This window comes from Netta rufina (genome assembly GCF_964035555.1).
Source record: "Netta rufina genome assembly, chromosome: 1".
Taxonomy (NCBI): domain Eukaryota; kingdom Metazoa; phylum Chordata; class Aves; order Anseriformes; family Anatidae; genus Netta; species Netta rufina.
The window spans coordinates 154,735,966-154,758,696 of record NC_140123.1 but is presented as its reverse complement, the minus strand read 5'-3'; the positions used below and the strand labels follow the sequence as shown (position 1 = coordinate 154,758,696).

The following is a 22,731-nucleotide window of genomic DNA, read 5'->3' as shown; positions in this document are numbered from 1 at the left end:
ATAACTAGCGGTTCCCTATGAGGAACTCCAAATGACAACCTGGGAGATGTAGCAGATCACAAGCTGAGCAAGAGTCACAGTTGTACTACTGAAAAAAAAAAAAAAAAAAAAAAAAAAAGCAATCACCATACTGAGACATGTATGGGAGAACAGCTTGGACAAGCAGGAAGTAATCCTTCAACCCTGCTTGGCAGTGGTAAAGCTCTAGCTGGAATGCTGTATCCATTCTGGTGCAGCAGATTTCACAGAAATAAATGAGCTATTTGAAAAAAACATAAGAGAGAAAAGAGACCAGAAATCTAGAAAATAGGACCTGTGAAGACAGATTGACAGAACTGGAACCGATGAGTGTAAAGAAGAGAAAATCAAGAGCGGGCATAATACCAGCTTTTACAAAGCTGCCACCAAGAGTTAAGGAAGGTTGTTCTCTACATCTACAGTGGGTAGAAAAAGAACTCATGAACTTGCATTGCAGCAAAGAAAATCAGTCAAAAACTTGAAAAAAAAATCTCTGTGAGGTTAATTCAGGACAGGGGAGGTTTTAAGTCATCATCATGGAAAGTTTTAAGAAGTTTAGATACATTTTTCAGGAATGATGCAAAATTCTAGCTCTGCCTTAAAAGAAAGGGAGGGGTTAGAAGAACTTTTGTAGCCTTTGACTCTTTTTTTTTTTTTTTCTTTCTTTCTTTGTTTTTAATTTAAAAAGAACTTTTTTTCCCAACTACAGCAGCAAGGTTGAGAAGTTGATCTGACAGTACTAATGCACTGACTTTTTTTGTCTTGTTGATATTTTATTTCCAGTAAAGCTGTGCAAATATCGAAAGATCCAAACCAACTAAAATATATCAGTCATGAGATAAACAAAATAGTTTATTTGACCTCTGTTCTATAAGCTTTTCATTTCAACTGAGAATTAAAAGCATTTCAGTATAATGGATTTTTGAAATTATAGGCTATTTGGATTAAAATATAAAGATCTGCATTTGTAAAAATATGAACATTAAATCTTTCTACTTTTGCATCCTTTATGTTCTCCAATTTTCTTCACAAAACATTCCAATTAACTGTGAAATGTTTCACAAATAAAAAGCTGGGTCAAAAATGTCTCCTAGCTGTAGCCATACTCAAGTACTGAGCCCAAATGCTTTTGCACTCCCTCCTTGCTTAACACATTTTGACAGAATGCATCCTGCTGTCATGGGTAGATTAGGTGGTACTCCAAATTGTAGCTCAGCTGGAAGTTTGGCTTGTGACCCAGCTGTATATAATAGGCCAGATGAAAAAGAGAGAAAGCGTCTGCAAAAAAATACATTGATAGAAAAGGGCATTAAAAGGAAAATGGTCCTTAGCTCTGTGGTCAATTGACTGGAAGAAGATCAAAACTTGGATTATGGTGGTTTTGTTTGAAACTGCAACAGTTTGCTACCTGGCTTCAGTATTTCCTAGGTACCCAACAATCTTCAGCTATCCCTCTGAGGTGAAGTAGGACCAAATTATTTGTTGTGTTTTCAGGAAAAGGTTGGACTTACATATATATGTAAAGCAAGCCCCATTTAGCCACCAGAGTTGTGTGTATAACTCTTCTCCATAGAAAGTTGCCACAGATTTGTCTCTCTCTCTCTATATATATATAACTTTAAATACATGTACTAAACTTACATTATGATGCTGATACTACGAACTCATGGCATGACTTAAAATGCATGAAAGAAACTAAATACAATATCATGCCCTTCTCTTAATAAGACACTCAAAGATCTAGATTATGCTACTGATGTAGTAAGGAAGACTCAATGCATACGGAGCTTTTTTGGCAAGTGTACTTTAGTTGATTTAGCTCCTGATCTTTACCAGGTTGTGAACAAAAGTGCCTCTCTGCACCGTGATGGTGGTGCATCCTTTCTTTTAAAGTAGTTTATTTGTGGTTTGGTGTGATGGCTGAAACAGCCAAAACAACCAAGAGTAACTAGAAGTCAGTGAGATTCCCATTGCCCTAGTTATAACAATGCTACATGCTGGAGGTGGCGCATACAATAGACTCATCTGTAGTGAGCATGAGCAGGCTGTCAACAGATCCTTGAGAGCAACTGAGGTGCTGCACGCTTGAGCAGACCCAAGTTATACTGGAATCTCACAAACGTGCTGATTGAGCACGCTCTGAAAACAGAACATGCAGGCACAAGGTGGGTGAGAACTAGTAATCCCACACTTAAAACTTCTCTAGAGAGTGTTTTTTTGTTTCTGTTTTTGTTTTTTTTTTTTTAAGCTGTGACTTTCCCTAGGCTAAAAATATTATGACTGAATTAAAGAAAGCCTCTTTTACTGCCCAATCTGCACTCTCTCTACAGAAGAGAGCCAGATTCTAGAGACCCTGCCCACAGTCAAACTGACATAATGCTCTTTGCCACCTCCATGGGACTGTTTACTCCTGTGCTGGTTGCACATTTCCATGTTTCCTCTCTCTCCTTGCAGCAGTGCTGTCATGAACACTAGCAAGAGTACCAGAAGCTAATAAGGCAACCCTTTTAGTTGAGCGGTGTCTTAGGTCAGTTCAAAATGCTTGAGAGGCCATACCAGACAACAACTTTTTACAATTTTCCAGTGACTAAGGTAGTTAAAATCTTCCTGCTTCTCAAATAATGTAATTACTGAGAAGCCTTTGTTTATTTAGAGTTTCATTTGAAATGCATTTCAAATAAATGCAATCTATATCATTTATAATTGTATCTAATTGAAGTAAAAGTCACACTTCTTAAAATTACGCCTCAGACTAAAATGTTATGCTACCATAATTGGGACAGTATTTTGCCTGTTTCAAAAATAATTATACTTGAAAACAGCATTATGCAGAGTATATATGCAGTGTATATTTTATACACTTGTGTTACCCACATCTTCATTTAGTATTTCCCAAACTAACAAATGAACTTCAGAATTTGAGGTTTTCACTGTCATTTAAAGACCTCAACACAGAATTTGGTGGGGGGTAGACATCAAGATCCTTCACAATTATAAGAAATCTCATTTTAAAAGTCCCTTCCTTTTCTGATTTCTGCAAAAATTCTCATTTTACTTCCAATTATAGTTATATATATTCAAGTTAGTTCATGTCTAATGTATTATGCAATTCCACTACTGATAGTTCCCCAATTCTAAGTATGTGGCTTTTTAACATTTTTAAAAATAACAGTAAAATTAAGCCAAACAGTATGACTCCTCCTCTTATTTTGCTTTATTTGCCAGCCACATTTTATAATATTCTAATCTATCACGTTAAGATAAGCATTTATTAACTTCATAGCAGGACACAGCACAATGATGTTTCTAAGAGACACTGACAAATGCCAAAAAATGAGGACGGTGTTCTTATGCGTTTTAGTACAGCAAAAGCACCAGACACATTCTTTTCACACTAGCAACTGTGTGGTAGGAAGGAAGGAAGGAAGGAAGGAAGGAAGGAAGGAAGGAAGGAAGGAAGGAAGGAAGGAAGGAAGGAAGGAAGGAAGGAAGGAAGGAAGGAAGGAAGGAAGGAAGGAAGGAAGCATTCACATACAACTGACAAGTTCATGGAAGACCCAAACATTCATTTAGCATTCTACTTGAAAACAACATTGGTTTAGCCTGTTGGCACATCAACTAGTGTGCCACATGAAAAACAAAACAAGGCAAAACAAAACAAAATGTATTTGCAAGTAGTAATTCTGTAGTTAAGACTCCTAAAAAGCTACTATATGCCAAGTTTTGGAAACTGAACATTACATGTAGGAAATAGATTACATATTCAGCCATTTGAACTTGGGAAAGTATAAGAAATCCCTTTGGTTAAAGAGTTTTCATATTGGTGCTGAAATTAAATTTAGAAATTCATCACTCAGCTAATCCTGTTGGATAAATTTAGCGAATGCCATGCTCCTCTGGTCAAAATCTTGTAACATTACTTATTCAGAAATTCATACAAAAAAAAAAAAATAAAGCAAAATTATAAATATATATATTAAAGGTGTAAGAACTGGAGTTCAGTCTATTACTTTAGAATGTTCTCACATGGTGTGGAAACATAATTTATTAATAATTATTCTAGGATGGATGGAACTTCCTAAATACGTTGCTCTAAAAAAGCTCAGTTTTCTAAATAATGAAACTTACCCTGACAAGCTCCATAAGGATGGAGGCTTTTTATCTTGTCCTGGGCTCACCTGTTCACTTAATTGCAATGTCGTTTGTCAATGACATGTATAGAGCACAGAGTCTCTTCATTATATGGTTTAAAACAATTAAAAACATGTAAAACATTCTGTTCAACATATTTTGATACAACTGTGTTCAAGTTTAACGAATTGGAAGATCATTAGAACACCTGAAACAGCAGGTATAGGAACAAACTAGGAAATATAAGTGAAATTGAGAACAGTATTGTTTGAGTAGAACAGATGTGGAAATGGGAAGGAACCTCCTCAAAGACCATTTGTCATTACATGAGTAGAACATGGTTAGGGATTGAAATCAGGCCAGCTCATAACACAGGTTGGACAGAGAGCTAACATGGCTGGGGTGGGGTGGGGAGGAGGGCTTCCACCTGCATGCTTCTCAGAGTGACCATAAAGCTTGAAAAGGCTTGTCAGATAGTCCCTGGTTTGGTCTGAAAAGGGGGAAGGTATGATATTAGGGATGGATCCCAAGAAACTCCAGAGGCATTTCCAAACATTTTACCAGCCACACATTGTGAAGCTATCTGCAAGGTACATTTACCGCAGCATTTTCACAAAGCACATGTGACGGGAACTTCTAACTCTCTTAGGAGGAATCTTTGAAAGTCTCATATTTAAGTTTTTGGCTTTGCTTCCGTCTCATGCTGCAGGAATCTGAACACAGCAAACTGGAATTGTTTTTGTATTCATTTTAAAAAGAGCGCTGTTATCATGTAAATACGTGCAAGCAAGCAGAGCATAAGTTATGTCTGCTGAAAATTTATTCAGGACTGAGCTTGATATATTAAATATAGATTTAGCTAACATGAATAACTGGCTCATAAGAGAAGACATCTCCTTAATCCATGTTCACTCTGCCATCTGAGCAATTATAAAAAGGAAATGTGTATTAAAACTGCTGTTCTGAAACAGTGACAAATCACATGAAACTTGGAATAAAAATACATCTGTGATCCTTCTGCAAAACCAATTATTTTTAAAATCAGCATATCCTTATTTTATTTTAAAAATCAATAGAATCAGCTACTTTATTAGGCTTATTAAATTCAGACCTTTGACTTTCTTTGTTACTTGATATATCACTGAGAAATCACTCAGCTCAGCTACTTAGTTTTCAGACTTTATGTGTACGTACAGGCAAGTGTTACTGTTAGGTGTTTGCTTCACCAAAATAAAGTAAAAAGTCACATATGCATGCTCTTCTGCTAGTTTTCTTAAAAATTATTGCCATTAAAAAAAAACGAACAACCAAACAAAAAAAAAACCCACACACTACTGTTGTATGAAACATACGTCAAATATTCACACTAACTATATAAAAAGTGATCAAAGACATTAGAAAATGAATTTTGTCTGACAAAAAAGTAACCAGTTACTGAACAAAGTAATTAGTGTAATTTCACACAAAATCTATTTTTAGTATTCTCTCTACATGTTTTATTACTCAAATTAAATGCTATGGAGTTTGCAAAAGCACAAAGTCAATGTATCAAAAAGGAAGTCATTTAGGAATTCCAGTAGAGCTGAACTAGCAAGCCCAGTGTACTTCAGATCTCTTTGGATTTATTTAATGATAAAAATTGCAAGCATAATTGCTAGAGGATAAGGATTATTTTATAAATGAATAATATGTAATAAATTGAGAAAATCTTACAAAAATATAGCAATCATATATTATTATGTATCCATTATCAATTATAAATAAACCCCAAAGTCTTGGTTATTGTAGCGAAATAAAGTACTAACGCATTCATTTAATTAAATATACTTCTAAATACACAACCTTTGCAGAATATATAGGATGATACTACTTATATCTATATTTAGCTACACAGCTAAATCAAGGCTTTGAAATATTCTAACATTGTTAGACATAACATATCAAATATCAAAGTTGTTTAAATCACTTAAGATGATAAATGAGTTTTCCACAGGACATGAGTTTCTCTTACTGTGTTATTAATTTAAGTGCTGCTGTGATGGGTACAACACCTCACACATAGGTCTAGTGCCCTTTCCTGATCCACCAGTTCAGATATGACAGCTGTAAATCTGTGTGGGATGCTCTACCTGAAGCACAGGATCAGAAAAAGACAAATGGGCAGCAGCTGTTTTTAGGAAGTCTGGTTGGGGTAGAGCAAGCAGGGATAGTGGAAACTGAGCAGTAACCATCTGTTTATTGTTGCAGATCTTATCTCAGACTATTTGCCAAATAAATGACATTTTTTTTTTTTTTTACAGGGGTAAGAGCAGCAGGAACTTCAGGTTATGTGCAGACACCAGACTGTTCAAAACTGAAAAATACCAGTCACAGGCCACCTGGAAGCTTGGATGTACAAAACCAAGTAGATCTGCAACAACAGGCTCACTGACAGACATTCTTTTGTGTGTGAAGGTTTACAGTGACCCTTCCTTCAAAGTTGCTCTTGCTCCTCGTGAGCACATGTATACATCTGAAAGGGTTACGTGATTAATGAAATATTTTGACTATATAACTATCTTGTATGCTATTTGGCCATAGCAGTAACTCCAGTATGTGTATAGCAGGAGATGAAATCAAAGTGGCTAATAGCTTTCCTTTGCGGATGCATCAGGAGTGTTCCCAGCCCTGTGTATCTTCCTGCAATTGGATGTGGCATTAAATAGTGTTTTGTGCTTAAATGAATCCCGGACAGCTTCTGTTTGCTAAATAGCTCCACCCACTGAGGCTCTCACTACCAGAACAGTTGTCCTAGCTGGACTGCAGATCCCCACGTCTCCCAGCCTTAACCTGGTAAGCCTGTAACCTTTAATCACCTTAAATCAAAGTAAGGTAAGCTCTAACAACAACATTTTGATGATTTATCCCAATAATTACAGGACACTAGGCAATTTAAGAACATTTTTCTATCTTTTCTAAGACTAGATATACATGAATACTTACACAAGTACTTTTTGCTGTGGCTATGCCATTTGTAGTACTTATTGTCCTAAGTAGTAGCCAAATGACTTAATAAAGAGGCTTACTTTTAAGTCTATCTGCAATAAGGCTACAAATAGAGCTGAAACTCATTCTGATGAAGAAACGTGGCAACAGGCAGGAGTGACTGCCCTTGTTGCTTGAAAGAAGCAAGACTAACTGGTGGAAGAGCAGCCAGATCCTCCAGAAGAAAGAACAGACACAATCACTTCATTCTTTCAAGTGAGAGTCCCATGTTTTTGTTAAATTAGGTAAAACTGATTAAAAGGGAGAAGGAGTCTGATCAAATTTCTCCCTTAGATATCTAAGTGATGCTGAATGCTTTGCTCATACAACATGGAGCACACAGGAACAGAGTGAACTAAGACAAAGAAAACAACCTGGAATAAAATTCTGCCTCAGTGTGTATCCACACTCATTACTGAAGACCTGTGCAGGGATCCTTGGCCCACAGAGCAATGCCATTAGTTCTAAATCTAGAAGCAATATAATCATACCTGCGAAGCATCAAGCTGACACTAAAAGACTCCCTCTCTGCCCTCACAATGTGTTCAGACATTCAAAAGTCATGGTGTATGCCTTAGTTTTACCATTGAGGTGGAGAAATGTGTCAAAAGAATGGTTCTCTACTAAAAGACAGAAAAAAAAAAAAGTTCATTTACATCTCAGTGTGTGATCTGGACTTGACAGGCTCTTCTACATTGAAAAGAAAACATAATGGGGGAAATTATTTTGGCTAAGGTAATGGGAAACTTCAGTCCCTGAGCAGGAACTTGTAACAGTGAATGGCCCTAGGTGATAGGTAAATGTTATTTTTTTGTAGAAAAAATAATTTTACTATTTTGTCTCACTCTTACTCACTCCCAATTGACAATCTTTTCATAAAGGGTCTGGTTCTGATTTCAGATAAGCAAAGGTCTTCACAACAAAAGAGGCAGAGAGGCTTGTTAAAATGAAGAACTGGTAGGATTGAAGTACCTAACCTTACTGAAAAATAATAGCAAAAATCAGTTTGCTGTTTGGATGTTTATACCTGAGAAGAGCCCTCATCTCTATTTAGCAAAAAGGCATGTATTTATGTAAATGCGCATTGAGGTGGGTCAGGTGTTTTATGCAGTTGCCCTCTTTATCCTACCTCTCTGTTTGTCCAGACTGGAAAATGACTGGATGGTACCGTGCTGGTCATTATCTCTATTCTCTTGTAGAGACAGTAAGAGAGTTTAGTCTCTTGTAGAGAGGTTAAGAGAGTTTAGTCTCTATATATGAGAGACTAAACTCTCTTAAATTTTCTCATTGTAAAAGAATTGCATTACTATTTGATATTATGACTCTCAGTTTTCTGACTTTTAAAAATTTATTTGTTAAATATCCAGCATTTGCAGTCATAAAGCAGAGACCACTATGTAAACAATATTTTCTTACAGTTCTCCCTGGTTGTATCACACTGCATCCCTAATTACTTCCCCTAGTGCCAGTGCTCTGTTGTGGATCACTTTTTTATCTCCAGATTTGGAAAAACAATAAACTAAACACTTCTGATTTGACCAAGTCTTCCTTAGCTGCTTTTTTTTTTTGTTTTGTTTTTGTTTTTTTTTTTTTTTTTCATGGAGACAATGATGAATGCCTCCTTTTTCTGTGGCTGATGGGCACATTTTTGATTATTTGGAAATATTATTCATATATGCTTACTCCCATCTTACATTCTTCCTAAGCATCAGTTTTTGGTGACCATCAGAGACAGACCAGACATTTGGTCTATGTGGTGCAGCTGCTCTTTTGTTCAGTTTTTAAAACAGAACTAGAAAACAAATTCACATAAATTTCTCTTTGATTTTTGTTGTCTTTCAGAGCAAGTGTTTAGCCTTCATCACAATTTTAGCTATGTAAGTATTTTCTTCTGAAAAGAGAAATTTAACACATTCTCCATTAGCATGTAGAAATAGTGCTGACTCCACCATGAAAACTGCAATGTCAGAGCCACTGCTGAGGAAGCGGTAACAACTTTCCTCATGCTAGCATCAAAATAGCACTGGTTTTGTCCTGATGCAGATTTGAATATAGCTGGGAAATAAAAAATAATATTATTTAGATCAGCATAAAACTCAGTCATCACCATGCAGCCAGCTGCACATAAAAATGAGGAGCAATACAAGCAAAAATTAACATTTACTTGAATCAGATCTTAAGCACCTACACAAATGTGTAGCTTGAAGTGGTGTTGCCAGATGTTTCTCTCAGGGCAGCCTTGCCCAGACCCTTTCTAGCAAAAGGTAGTGCTTCTAAAATCAGACACACGAACATGAAGTTTACATGTTCAATAATTTTAAAGGAAATACTATGTAACTCTCACCAGCAGCGTTTAATCAATAATTACTCAAATAAACTATTATACAATCAATCTACTATTGCGTTTGGATGATTGTACACAGAATAAGGAAGGTAGCATCTTACTAGTTGCTTTCAACTGAGGCAAGTGCATTATGTTAGTGCCTAATTATCATGCAAGCATGATTCCAACATCATTTGCAGTTATTCAGTCTTTTATTTATGTTTGCATTTTTGTTAGGTTTTGCATTTTTCTCCTAGCTCATGGTTTGATGTATCTGGCAAATTTTAAGTGATTTCATACTTTGGCTTCAGATTGTAAGAGTTGAGTTACTGAAAGCTAGTACATTCAACTTAAGTACTTTACTCACTTGCCACAGCTATTGTTTCTTTGATTTGTACATTTTTAAAAATAATCTAATACCTTCTAGTTTCTGTTACACAATTTATTCCCATAGCATGGTTATGACCTTACACTCACATAGCTGTATTCCATGCCTAATGCTATGTTGCCATCTGTTGACCAATTTAACAGTTGTATGGTAAAGAACTAAGACAAGACATTTGAGAACATGAAAAAAATCTGAAAGATTTTTCGATTTTAAATCTCAGATTTGTACCTACTTCTTTTTCTCTATGTAGGAAAGTTATTTTAAAATGTTAACATTCATCCTTAACATTCATTAATTTAAATAAGAAAGTAATAGGTTTTTGTACACACAGAGGCTTCACAAGATCTTCAAAAGCTACTTAAGGAGACTGTCTAAAGGCTAAAATCAATAGGAGATACTTTAGGAACCAAACTGTATGAGAAAGTACACATGAAAAAGCGGTGAGTTTGTATTGGATAGTATTTCAGATGGATTTAAAAGGGTGCAGGAGTTACTTTTATCAGAGTATACATTATCCGCACAGGCAAGAAGTTCTTCATGTTTGCTTCATTCAGCAATATTTATGGCTATATTTACTTCTAAATGACTGCATGTGTAAAATGGAGCATGTAGCACTGTTTTTGTTGTTGTTTTTTGTTGTTGTTGTGTTTTTTTTTTTTTTTTTGCCTCAAAGGTGATTTTTAGGATTACATTCATAAATACTGGAAAGGCTTTCAAAAATTCTGATCATTAGCATTATGTATAATAAAGGATTGCTTTATATAAAGTCATTAGAAAAAAAAACAAAACCTTTTAAAGGATTTATACATGGAAGCTGATTTCCAAAAAACACAAAACAACTCAGCTTTGATTTATTTCTTTAATATATCAGTATGGATTATACTATTATTATTGCTAAAAATAAAACTACTTTATATTTATACAGCAATATACAAACTACACAACTCAGTGGTTTAAACACTGCATTGTGGTGCTGAATTCATGAACTCACATGGATATAAGGATTTCATACAGTCTCTGCTTCACGACTCACCTTTGAATCATCCAGTTCCAGTTTTTTCAGAGACTTTCTGACATAATCCAAGAAAGAGGATGATTTGGAGAAAATTTTCCCAACATGTCGTTCACTGCAAATATAGTGTTGAGATGCATGCATTCCAGCAACAGAAACTTACACATTTTAAAAATAATTTTAATTGAATTTTTAATTCATGGCAAATAAAACTGTTGGACAGCCACTACTGTCAAGTTAGTAGCAATGTTCCTTTTCCACCTTTCACTTATAATAGCTAGCTAATACTTGAAAAACTTTTTAGACACAACTTACTTTTGAAGACAGCTAAAATGTGGGTAGTTTAGTTTCATAAAATGTTACAATAATGTATGAAAATGTAACGAACATATAGAAATATTGACTCATAGCAGGTCACATACATTTTTTCCCTGCCGTGTTTAAAATATTTTGGAGAAACTACACACAGCTTTTGTTAGTCTGAATTCACCTTCTTGACTATGCTCTACTGTAACACTGCCCTCTTCCAGTTTTGTTGTGTAGGAGTTACATTTTCAGCTACAGTAGCTGTTCCTGAGTATGCACTTCAACTAGTTAAGGAGAAATAACATTAAATACAAATATCTTCTTAAGAACAAACAAATAACACTTTTAAAATGTTTTAAACATTTTCCTCTCTTTAATAATAGTAATCCTTCTTACTCCGTACTTAAGCATCAGAATTAACATCCACTGAGGTTAACAGAAAGACTTTATTCAGTAGCAGTTCTAACGTTTTTTGAGTGGCAGGGATTCCCACTCACTGAGAATCAAGTCATGTTTATTTGTAAAGAAGAAATAATTTCTGTAGTCATATTTAATGTTGAGATGCATTTAAACATTTGGGCTCATGTGGTTTGAAAATCAGTTGATTATGCTGCATTGATACTGGAAGACAGGCTTCTGCCCTCCTAATTCTGCTATAGGAGGAAAGACATTGCACCAGGTATGGCTGGGTTAACTTTCTTCATAGCAGCCCATATGGTGCTGTATTTTGGATTTGTGCCTAAAAAAGTGCTGGTAACACACTGATGTTTCATCTGCTGTCACGCAGCTCTGCCCTGTGGCAGGTTGGCTTGGGTTGGGCTGGGGGGGGACCTTGCCAGGACAGTTGACCCAAATTGACTTTAAGGATATTACACAGTATGTACTGTCACACTCATCAATAAAACTGGGGGGGGGTAATCTTTCCATGGTAGCTGTTGCTTGGAGACTGTCTTGCTGGGGTGGCAGACAGTGAGTGATTGCATTTGCTTTACTTTTTTGTTTGTTTGTTTGTTTGTCTGTTTTTTTTTTTTTTTTTTTTTTTTTTTTTTTCCTTTCTATTTACTTTAGTTATTAAACTGTCCTCATCTCAATGGATTTTTCCCACTTTTGCTCTTCCCATTTTCTTCTCCATCCTGCTGTGGGGGTACTGAGTGAGCGGCTGGTGGGTGCTTAGTTGCTGGCCAGGGTCAGCAAATATACTACAATATATTTACTAGGTTCTTGATATATACAAGTAGTTTAAAAAAAGCAAAACGGATTAATGATAGTTCAAGGTCTTACAGTTCATTCTCTTAATTGTATTAATGTGTTTGCTAGGTGTTACTCATTCCAGAAATGGACATCTCAAAAACTACAAAACAATCTCTCAAGGCTTCAGAACAATAAAGATGTTAGCTGTTCCAATGAAAATGGTGACAACTCATGTTGGTGAGCTCGAAAGTAGTCCTGCCCCACTTTTTTTTTTTTTCAAAAGTATAATCCTAACTACTTCCTCCAAATTATGCTTCCTTTAACAAATGAAGAATACTATCATCTATTTCACACTTTTTTTACAACTTAGTAACAATGTTTTTATATGTTATCTTATATGTAATTGAAAAATAAATAGGTAAGTATCTCTTCTTTCAGGAGTTTGACCTTCTGAAGAGTAAGCTGCCTGGCTCCACATTTAGCATAAGTCTTGGGGGTATCTGCACTAGCATTTATTTTAGACCAGCAGTAAGTATCTGAAGTGACTTTTCTGGTTTTGCCCACCTCCTATACTGTGGTTAGCACTGTGGAACAGGCTCAGAGCTCAAAAATTAAATTAAAATTGAATATGTGCTTCTGGGTGTGCTCCAAATGTTAGTGGGCACACATACCACAGAATTAGACAAAAATTAATCCAACTACAGCTCCAGAAGAGTTTAGTGCTGATGTCAAGACCTCAGCAGCAACTATTCAAATCCCATTTTACAAGGGTGCAGTACTTGCTAATGTAGACATAGGCAGTAAGCAGTCCTTTACAGCCATGCTAACTGTTGGTCATACAGCAGATTTTTCTCAGGATAAACAGGAATGCCTTTTTGTCTTCTGCACTATTAAAGTTGCTAGGAATTCCGAATAACAAGGCAGACTGAGATTTTTTTGACTTTTAGTGAGTTTGCTGTTTGTTCTCTCTTGAAGACATGTTTTTTTGCATGCATCTAGTACCAAGGAGGACCTTTTTAAGCTATGGGTAAAGGAAAGGTAACACATTTGTGATGTGGATGAACAAATGTATCCTTCATTTTAATACCAATTGATAGTCTATAGTCTAATGAGTCTGATTCTTAAACATGACTTCTTAAGAAAAACAGAACAGAGATGGCAGAGAATTAGATCTTTGGTTTGTGGTCTGTGAATTCAGAGCTTCCTACCTTTTGGTGACACCATAAATTTCTTCTATAATAACTTGAAGAACAGCTCGATAAAACAGTGATTCTGTAGGCAGCTGCAAAATCAATAAATAAATACATACATACATTACAACAGCAAGGATTTAAAATTGGCATTGAAATTAATATCAGAGTAACAAACCAGTATTGGCTTCCTTAACTACATATTGGCTTACATTCTTTACAATCAGTCATAACAACTTTAAGGGGACAATTCACTAATGTTCTTGCACACACTTAAATTTACATTTTTGGTCAGATTCTAATGTAACCATTAATGTGAGAAAAAAAAAAAAAAAAAAATTCGGGCTCTGAAGTACAGTTCAAAGGTTGGCAGAGGGAAAAAGAACAGAGAAAAAATATACTGATCATGATCCAAATTCTACTATGCAAAATAAATATAACAATTTACCTAAACTGTTTTAAAGACAAAGGAATAATTCCTTAGCTGAATCATCATACACTGTAGTCTCAACCATTCAGAAAGTACTATGCTATTAAAAACAGAATACACTGAAAACTTCATATCTTTGTGTTTGCATAAAATTAGTTAATACTTGCTGATTAAAAATTCATGGCAAAATGCATCTACAGTAGAATACTACTGGGATCAGGGGGCTTACATACAGAAAGAAGAGTACTCAGCCTTGTCTTTTAACTATCTGCACAGTTGGTGTCCACCATCCCTGATAGGATAACTTGTACAACAAGAATTCAAAGTATTCACAGAGAAAAAAAAAAAAAATACAGGGATTAAAAATGAGAATGATGATGTTTCTTACAGATTCAAGCTTTTGTCATAACAATTTCTATTTTTACATTAGTTGATATAACACTGGGATAGAGTGATCCAAACCAGGGATATCAGAAAGACATTTGGACTGAATTTATGTAGTTGCTGAAAGATAGTGCAAGAAGTTAGGAAGAGTATCTTAAAGACTTAAATTTTAAGCTGTGCTTTTTTTTTCAGACTCTTAATTGTCAAAAGAAAACAGATTCACTAGGTATAATTGCAGCAATAAAAATGCAATTTTGTGATGACACATGCTATCTATCAGGATTTGATGTAGTGTGTGCTAGTGTTTTAGATTCCAGAAATTCAGAAGTTCAATATAAGGTCATGGACTGAGAGCATTCAAAGGGGAAAAACACATTTTATCTTAGAATGGTTAAAATAAACAATATTACTTACCATTTGTCCAACTGCAATTCGCTCCAAAGCCTTTAAAAGTGAAGGAATTAAATTGCTGATATGTTTATTCTTTATCAGAACATTTTATAAACACATTGTATAAAAGTCAGAGGATACGACATTTTAAAAGATTAATGGTGTGATATAACATGAACTTGCACACTTTAAAGTGTTAATACCTTTAGGGACTCATAATCAGCTCATTCCTGTTATTTTGGTTTATTTATAGGAGACGTGATGATAACCAACTGAATGGAAATAGATATGAGCAAATTTTTTTCCTTTTCCTAGTATTCTAAAAGAATTTCAGAGAAATACGTAATGTGAAAGTGTTAAAAAAGTTTTTTTCTGTTTTTATATTATACAATTATAATTAAATATTTTATAATGTTATAAATGCAATGTCATATATTTCTGTTTAATATTTTCTGTTTCAGCAGAAATACAAGTAATTCACTTTGCATAATCAGTATTTTAAAGTAAATATTATTTCAACGTACAATGTCTTTACTGTCATGCTCTAGTATACAGATAAATCAAACATCCTTATGTAAAGTTAAATAAAATCAAAATTTCAGAGGGATTGAAGTTTAAAATGCTGTTCATTATCTTTCACAAAAAAATTCCTCAGACCTTAAATCCTGATGCTAGTGTGAGAGTATTTGATTTTTATGATCCATAGTAAAAAAGAATGGCAAATAATTAGAAGTATGGAATGTTTTTCTGCAGTTGAAAAGATACTTTGCCTGTAAAATTTTCAACTGAGTAGTAAAGACTGCACTAGAAATTAAGGTAAAAAATCAGTAAATTACCTGACACTACAATAAATTAGATAAAAAATCAAAAATGCCTCACCGCTTACATATTATCATCACCTTTAGTCCCCAGACTCCACCACAGCAAATAGAACTGCTTCTCTCTGAATCATCCATTTTTCCTTCTCCTAATTTGAGAACTGATCTTTTATTTCAAACTGTTCTTCAACCACTGTCCTAGTAGTTGCAGTTCCTCCATTCATGGATTTGCCCAAGTATCAAATCTGACTTTTGTTGTATAAACTTACACAGTGCACGTCATAGAAGATGGATGTGGGCTCTAACATGTACTGGAAGGGTCCAAAACTGAGTATCTCATCCAGACCCTTTGGCCCTTGGCCCTTTAACCAATTTGAACAACACATAATAAAGAATATATGTAATAATGCTGAGTATATTAACATAGTTCAGCACATTCCGTTTCCCCAAGCTAGACTGTTGGCCCTAGGAAGAAGGTAGGTGCCCAGCTGCACTGCACTCTCTCCCTTGTACCTCCTAGAAGGAGAGGAATATCCTAGTCATGTAAAATGCATACAGGGAACTACAAACATAGTAACAGTAGAAGTATTTAGTGACATAGAAGAGCTCCTTGCCTTTTGTGAAAGTTTAAACAACAAAAACATTTTTAACTGCCAAATTTCTGTGAATTCTATGAAATCTAAAATAGATATATATGGCATGTTCAGTATGATCTCTTGGGGGTCATTTGCTTTCAAAAGTTATCCTCCTACCATTATTGAAAGACAGCCCAAACTTTCCCTTTCCAAAAGAAAGGGAATGAGAAAGGAAATAGCTGAGGAAGAAATGGTATTGCATGACATTGGCAACAAAAAGAAAAACAGGCAATTCCTTTTTAGAAAGTATTTTTGCGATAATAGTTTTACAACCATCATCTCTAAAAGTAGCACTTTTTTTTTTTTCGAACCTTGCCAAGGGTAACACATTTAAGCCTTAAGAAATATTAAATAACCATCCTCCTATACCTTCTTCTGATAATTAAATTAAATTATTATCAGTAAATTATCATGTTAGCTCAAGTTCATATAACCTTGATACGTTAGCCTATACTGAGTCTTTAGTTTACACTATTCTCTCCAACAGAAGCACAGAACTAGCACCAGAAGCTCACCAGAACCTCTTATGATTCATCTCAACACAAGAAATTAAAAATTAATAAAGTAAAGGAATACTACTCTTCTAACTGAAATAGTGGTCAAAACTTTCGATACATATCTGTTCTTTCAAATTAGACAAGAGTTCATCATCCTGTCTTGTTGAGGCTAGGTCGTTAAGAGCATTGCATCTCCTGGTGCAGTGTTAAAAAGATGTTTCCAGCCTGTTAAGCCACAAGGATTTTAGAGCTCTTATAGTTTTTGGAAGAGGCAGGTTTGTTTAGGTTTCAAACAGTCAGAACATTCAATATTATGAATCATGAAGGCGTTGGGGGAGTTACTGATTGCAATCCTTCTACAATTACCTTCTTCCCCCCTAAGTCCTTGGCCAGGAACTATTACCCCGAGGAGTTACTGTGTTTACGTTTCAGCAAAGGGTTGGCCTCTCTGTCCACTCTTAAAATACATTTCTGTCAATACTCATTTTTTCATGCCTCCAGCAAGTATAAAATATATAATGCTGGAAGGTCAATACTATTTTTTTAGATACAATTCATCATGCTTACAACATTAATGATGTTATTCTGTAGAGTCTTGGATTAAAGTCATGGCTCTAGGAATAGAAGCCAAAAACAATGAATTCTGTAACATCTGGATAAAGCTCTCAGTAGGAAAAAGAAAAGAAGGGGAACCATACCAAACATGCTGACATTCTAGCATTGCGACCACAACACCAGCCCTTGTCCTTCAAGTACTGACACATGGGAAATCCCCACACTTCCTCTGTGCAGTCTGCAAAATGGGAAAAACACAGGCACAGCTTTCATGAGCTCTTTTACTTACAGAGTAAACAGTACATTGAGCAAGATGAACAGTAGTTAACATATGGTAGCAGAATCATTTAACTGTTCTAACACAGTACCAAAATCATGTTGGTATTAAAATTATGATTTTCCGCAAAGTGTGTTTTTTTTTTTTTTTCAAGTGGTTTTTATGAAAATCCACTGAAAAGAAGTTCTAAGGGATGACAGAAGGGCTTGCAAGTACTCCTGGCACCCCACGCCTGTGCCACAAGATACAAGGCAGGCAGTCGTTCTGTGCAGCAGGACTTCAGTAACACTTCTCGTTGGCTTCTTCTTCTATCATAAACATCTTTTAAACATCACACAGAACAATGTGTATTTGTTTATTTCAGTTCTGAAGGTCTGTGCTTTGCTGTGAGACAGAATGTTTGTTCTCCAGAAATGAGCAGCTGCAAAGGCTCTTGCTGTTTCTTCAAAACACTGAGAAGCATTTGCATCACAATCTGTGCTCAGTTTGTTTCAGTACCATTAATATTTTGAATAACAACAAAACCCTTCATGTTTACCACTAATGAAAATGTGGGAAAACTAAACTACAAGTTCAGCCTAGTTGTTCAAAATATTCGTGTTTAAATGTAGATGAAATCTAAAACATTTAGAATTTTTATTAGTGTATTTGCCAGCTGATTTTTAAGAAGACAGAATAAGAATTAATACTTTCTTTAAACAACAACAGAATAACAAATTGGCCAGGATCCTGGCTTTTTAGCACAGAAAGATGACTCAGGCATATTTGGAGATAAATCATTGTAATGGGGTTAAAAAAAGGACAGCAGAAATACAACTCTTCAAATTTACCAGAAGTCTGGGATACAAACACATAAGCAGAATTCATTTTGTGAAAGCTAGGCAAAGAAAAAGGGAAATAGGAAACTCTAAAGAATACAGCCCTCCTCCCTGCAGCAGCAGCTCCCAGTCTTCACTGATCTCTAGACACTAACAGTGAGCGAGAAATCTTCTGCAGGCAACCTCACACTTGGCTCTCCTTTTAGCCCTGAGGAATGTCAGATATTATGGACTGTGTACTGGTTTGAGGACCACTATTGAAGAACTGGATGTTAATGAGGGATAACAGACAGAGAAAGAAAGTTCCTTTAGCCATGAAGATTCGATTTGACAAAACAGATTGCAGGTGGTTTCAGCTCTAGGACCATATAATAATTTGTAAGTGCCTCATATTCAAGGCCCATCTGGATGCCTACCTGGAACCTGCTTTGGCAGGGGGGTTGGACTCGATGATCTTTCGAGGTCCCTTCCAACTCCTACAATTCTGTGATTCTGTGATTCTGTGATTCTGTGATTAGTTAACTTTAGGTCTAATTACTGAGTACATGGAATGAAACTCTTGGTATTTCTACTACAGGGATTATAATAAGATCTTATTAAATATATATATTTTTGGAAAGCAAACAATGACTCCCATGGTTCCTATTGCAAGGGTCACATCAATAAACTTTTCTAATACACGTTACATAGAATATTTCAAATACATAGACTGCACAGACTATTTCAAAGTTAAAATGTGCAAACTGAGTTAGAAAGATGAAATCATCAATCTTTTCAAGTTATCCAATCTATTTTACACCCTCTTCTCTAGGCAAACTAATCATCCAGGCAATTAAAATCGCTACCCAGTGAGCTACAATCTCAGTATTAGTGCACTGTACCCATGCATAAGTCTGAACAATTTATGACACCTTTGAAAAGATAATGAGGCAAATCACCATCTTCTTTATTAAAACTGTAAAGGGAGATAAACTAATACTCTAAGTTATATTTTTCTGTGTGCATTTCCAAAGTTGACCACATATCTACACTATTCCCTTGAGTTCTGTTTATTTTCCATATCCAATGGATTCTCAAGCACACTGCTGATTTAAAAAAAAAAAAAAAAAAAAAAAAAAAAAAAAGAGGTAAGATAAATATACTGCTATAAAGTTTATGTGTTTATTAGCTAGACTTTGCAAGTCTGGAAATTCTTTTAATGCCTTTAACTATTTTTGGATACACTCAATGATATATAGCTCATTATTTACCATCTTATGCTTCTATCTGACAACACAGCAGCTGTTCTAAACTGCATAAAACTCTAAAAACATTCAAACTACATTTTAAGTATGGGTATTCTATGGAAGATTTCACAGCAAACAGCCCAAGTGATCAACAGTGCATGAAGCAACTAATAAATCATGTCATAATTTAATACTGGGGAGCCAGCTGGACAGAATTCTCCTTCCAGGAGAGGTTAACAATATGGGAATTCTAGGCAATCAATGAGCTGAACTGAAACTATGCTGGGGTAATCCTAGAACCTATTACTTAAATAACTATGACTTTACCTCCAAGCTAACCTCCTAAAAACAGCAGGTCACATATTTAATAAAAGGAATTGCTGCAAATATTGCATCAAAAAAAAAATTTGCAAAGGAAAAAACATCTGCCATATTAGAACAAAATCTGTAAATCCTGACATAAATATGATAGAGTTAAAGCAACATCATAACCAACATGAAAAATTTTACTCTAATTCATTTTTTTTTTGCAACAGGATGGTTCATTGGAAATTATACAAGTAAAATCCTGACTAAGGTAGTTTGAAGATACTTGCTTTCATTTTTACTGTCACCACAAAATGGAGACATCAGCTAAAAGTAAGGAAACATACTCATCAAAATCTACGCACAGCAGGGTATAACAAAGCAGATTACACAGAAATGTACATGTATAATGCTGAATACCACAGTAAAAATTTCTATTATTTCCCTCTGAGTTCAGTAACATCCGTAGCTTCATGGAAGAGTTGTTTATATGCACACATTTAAACAAACTAATCCTGTCCATACCTTTCTTTTTTTGACGGTAAATAGTACTATTCTGATAGCCATGACATCTCTTCTCCCCATAAAATAATTTAACAGGAACTTCCAAATTGTCACCACTTTTTTCTGTAACATTTTTTTAAATGTCTTTCGAAAAACAAAGGAACTTTATGGAACTTAAAGCAGCAATCAGAGAATCTTTTGAAATATTTGCACAACTTAAGCAATCCCTCCAAGGATATACTGAGTCTTCTTGTAACCACAAGGATGTCTCATGACTAACCTTTCAGCAGCTGATTTCTCACACTCCTCTAACAGGCAGAAATGCAATAGGTCTTGAAGAGAAAATACTATATGGAGAAGCTGTCTTAACTTTGGTTTATGACATAGTCTAAATCCTGTGGAGGAGATGATTAAACACTATGGGAAACAAATGCAAACATATCCAGATGCCAGCCAGAACTGCAAAATATTCATAGAATTTTTCACTCAACACTGTCTAGCAAAGGAGAAGACAAAGCCTCAGGTAAAACATTTCACATTCAAATAAATGCTGTCTCATATTTTATCATAAACTGAGCAAGACCAAATTTTCTATAAAGTAAATCAGATTACCTCTTTCCACTTCTGGGAACCCAATGCTACCAGTGATTTTTAATGTTGTCGGAATGAATTTCTTATTTCTTAACTCAGTCCTGGAAGTCATATGTCATTGCTTGTCCTCTATTTAGACCTTTGTGTAGCACCTTCAGTAAATTGCTGTTAAATTTTGTAGCGACATCAGCCTCCTTCCATTTTGTATAATTTTTGTAATACTGTGATAGTAATGGCATATACCATTTGCAGCACCTGTTCTATTCTGAGCTCTGTTTGTAATGTTTTTTTTTCCTCACTGTACTTAAGTTCCAAGTGAAAAATATGACAATACATATTGACATCTGGCATATTGAAAACATTATACTGAGTAATGAAAAAGAAATCACAGAAAAAAAAAAATAATTAGATCAAACAACTTCCTTCATCTTGATTTAATTCTGTCTGGATACAGAAAAAAGAATCAGGCAAGTCTTGTTGTTTCCATCCTATTCATGGAGCCGCTAAAACTCTTAGGGGAACAGGATTTCCAAATATGGAATACCAAATGTTCTTTATTAATACTTTTTTTTTTTTTCAGTAGATAAAAAAATATATGGCAGTACAAATAACATGAAAGGATTTTATAGGCTAATCCCTCTGCATATGCACAGTGCTTTTCAAGATAGACTAAGAGAATGGGACAAGTTCCTCTGCTATCTTTCATATTCGGCCTTACATAGCACTTCCTTCAACTCTAAGCAAGATACTATAATTTCTAGCATGTTAACCTTTAAAATTTACATCGCACAGCTTTATAGCAATATATAGTTTCTATGAAACGTCATAGAATCATCGAATCACTTAGGTTGGAAAAGACTCTTAGGATCATCTAAAGAAATAGGTTTAATTGTTAGTACACAAACAAGCTCAACTAGGGCTCCACAAGGTCTTGTATTTTCTTGTTTATTTTCCTTTAACACCTCATGAAACCATATTTGCATTTATGCTTCTCATCTTTTCACTCTCTTACTAGAAACTGTTTCCTTGTTTCCTGCTTTATTTTCTGCTAATTTTACTGAAATTATCTATTGAAACCATTTCTTAAATTCATCCTCACAGAAACAATCCAGAACACAGATTGTCACAGAACAATGCCTATCCCAATAATTTATGGAAAAAAACAACAACAACAAAAACACCATGAACAACAACAAAAAAGCAAACACAACAACACAGGGCTTTGTTTCACTTTTGTGGTACTGTATAGACTGATTATAATGTCCATTCTGAAACTCTTCGTCTGGACTTTAAAACAAAGTAACATGAATAAGTAACAATAAATGACAAAGTACTATAAAATAGATGATTCTAGCTTTCTTGAAACATTTTTTTTAATTCTATTTTTAAGATTTTAGGAGTTTCTAGTATATATATAACTACATCAGATGATATTTATTTTCTAGTAATCAAGTTTATCAGATTGTGAATAGTATGTGGCAAAGAGAAGGCAGAATTATGCTTTTAGTACACAGGCTAAAGTCCCCACTTCACTCACTATTGTATTTTGTTTAAGAAACTATATTCTCCTTAGAAAAACAACCAATGTTTGTTTAATTTCTAAACTTTATCTTAGGCAATTTATTACTGAAATGTTGTGAAACACCAGTCTCTTAAAGTGTTTCAGCATGAGAACATAACTTCGGGAGAATAAGAGATTATTCTGTTTATTTAGTGC

General features: G+C 34.9%; 1 protein-coding gene across 1 annotated transcript in view; it reads right to left on the bottom strand.

The window, feature by feature from the left end:
* METTL25 (methyltransferase like 25) overlaps window positions 1-22,731 on the bottom strand; it is a 64,897-nt gene that overhangs the window by 4,712 nt on the left and 37,454 nt on the right. Inside the window, exons 6-9 of the mRNA XM_084306081.1 lie at window positions 17,436-17,530; window positions 14,812-14,841; window positions 13,602-13,675; window positions 10,918-11,011 (exon numbers count right to left, since the gene is read on the bottom strand). Of these exons, the coding sequence (XP_084162207.1) occupies window positions 10,918-11,011; window positions 13,602-13,675; window positions 14,812-14,841; window positions 17,436-17,530 (293 nt within the window). The remainder of the gene's footprint in view (window positions 1-10,917; window positions 11,012-13,601; window positions 13,676-14,811; window positions 14,842-17,435; window positions 17,531-22,731) is intronic.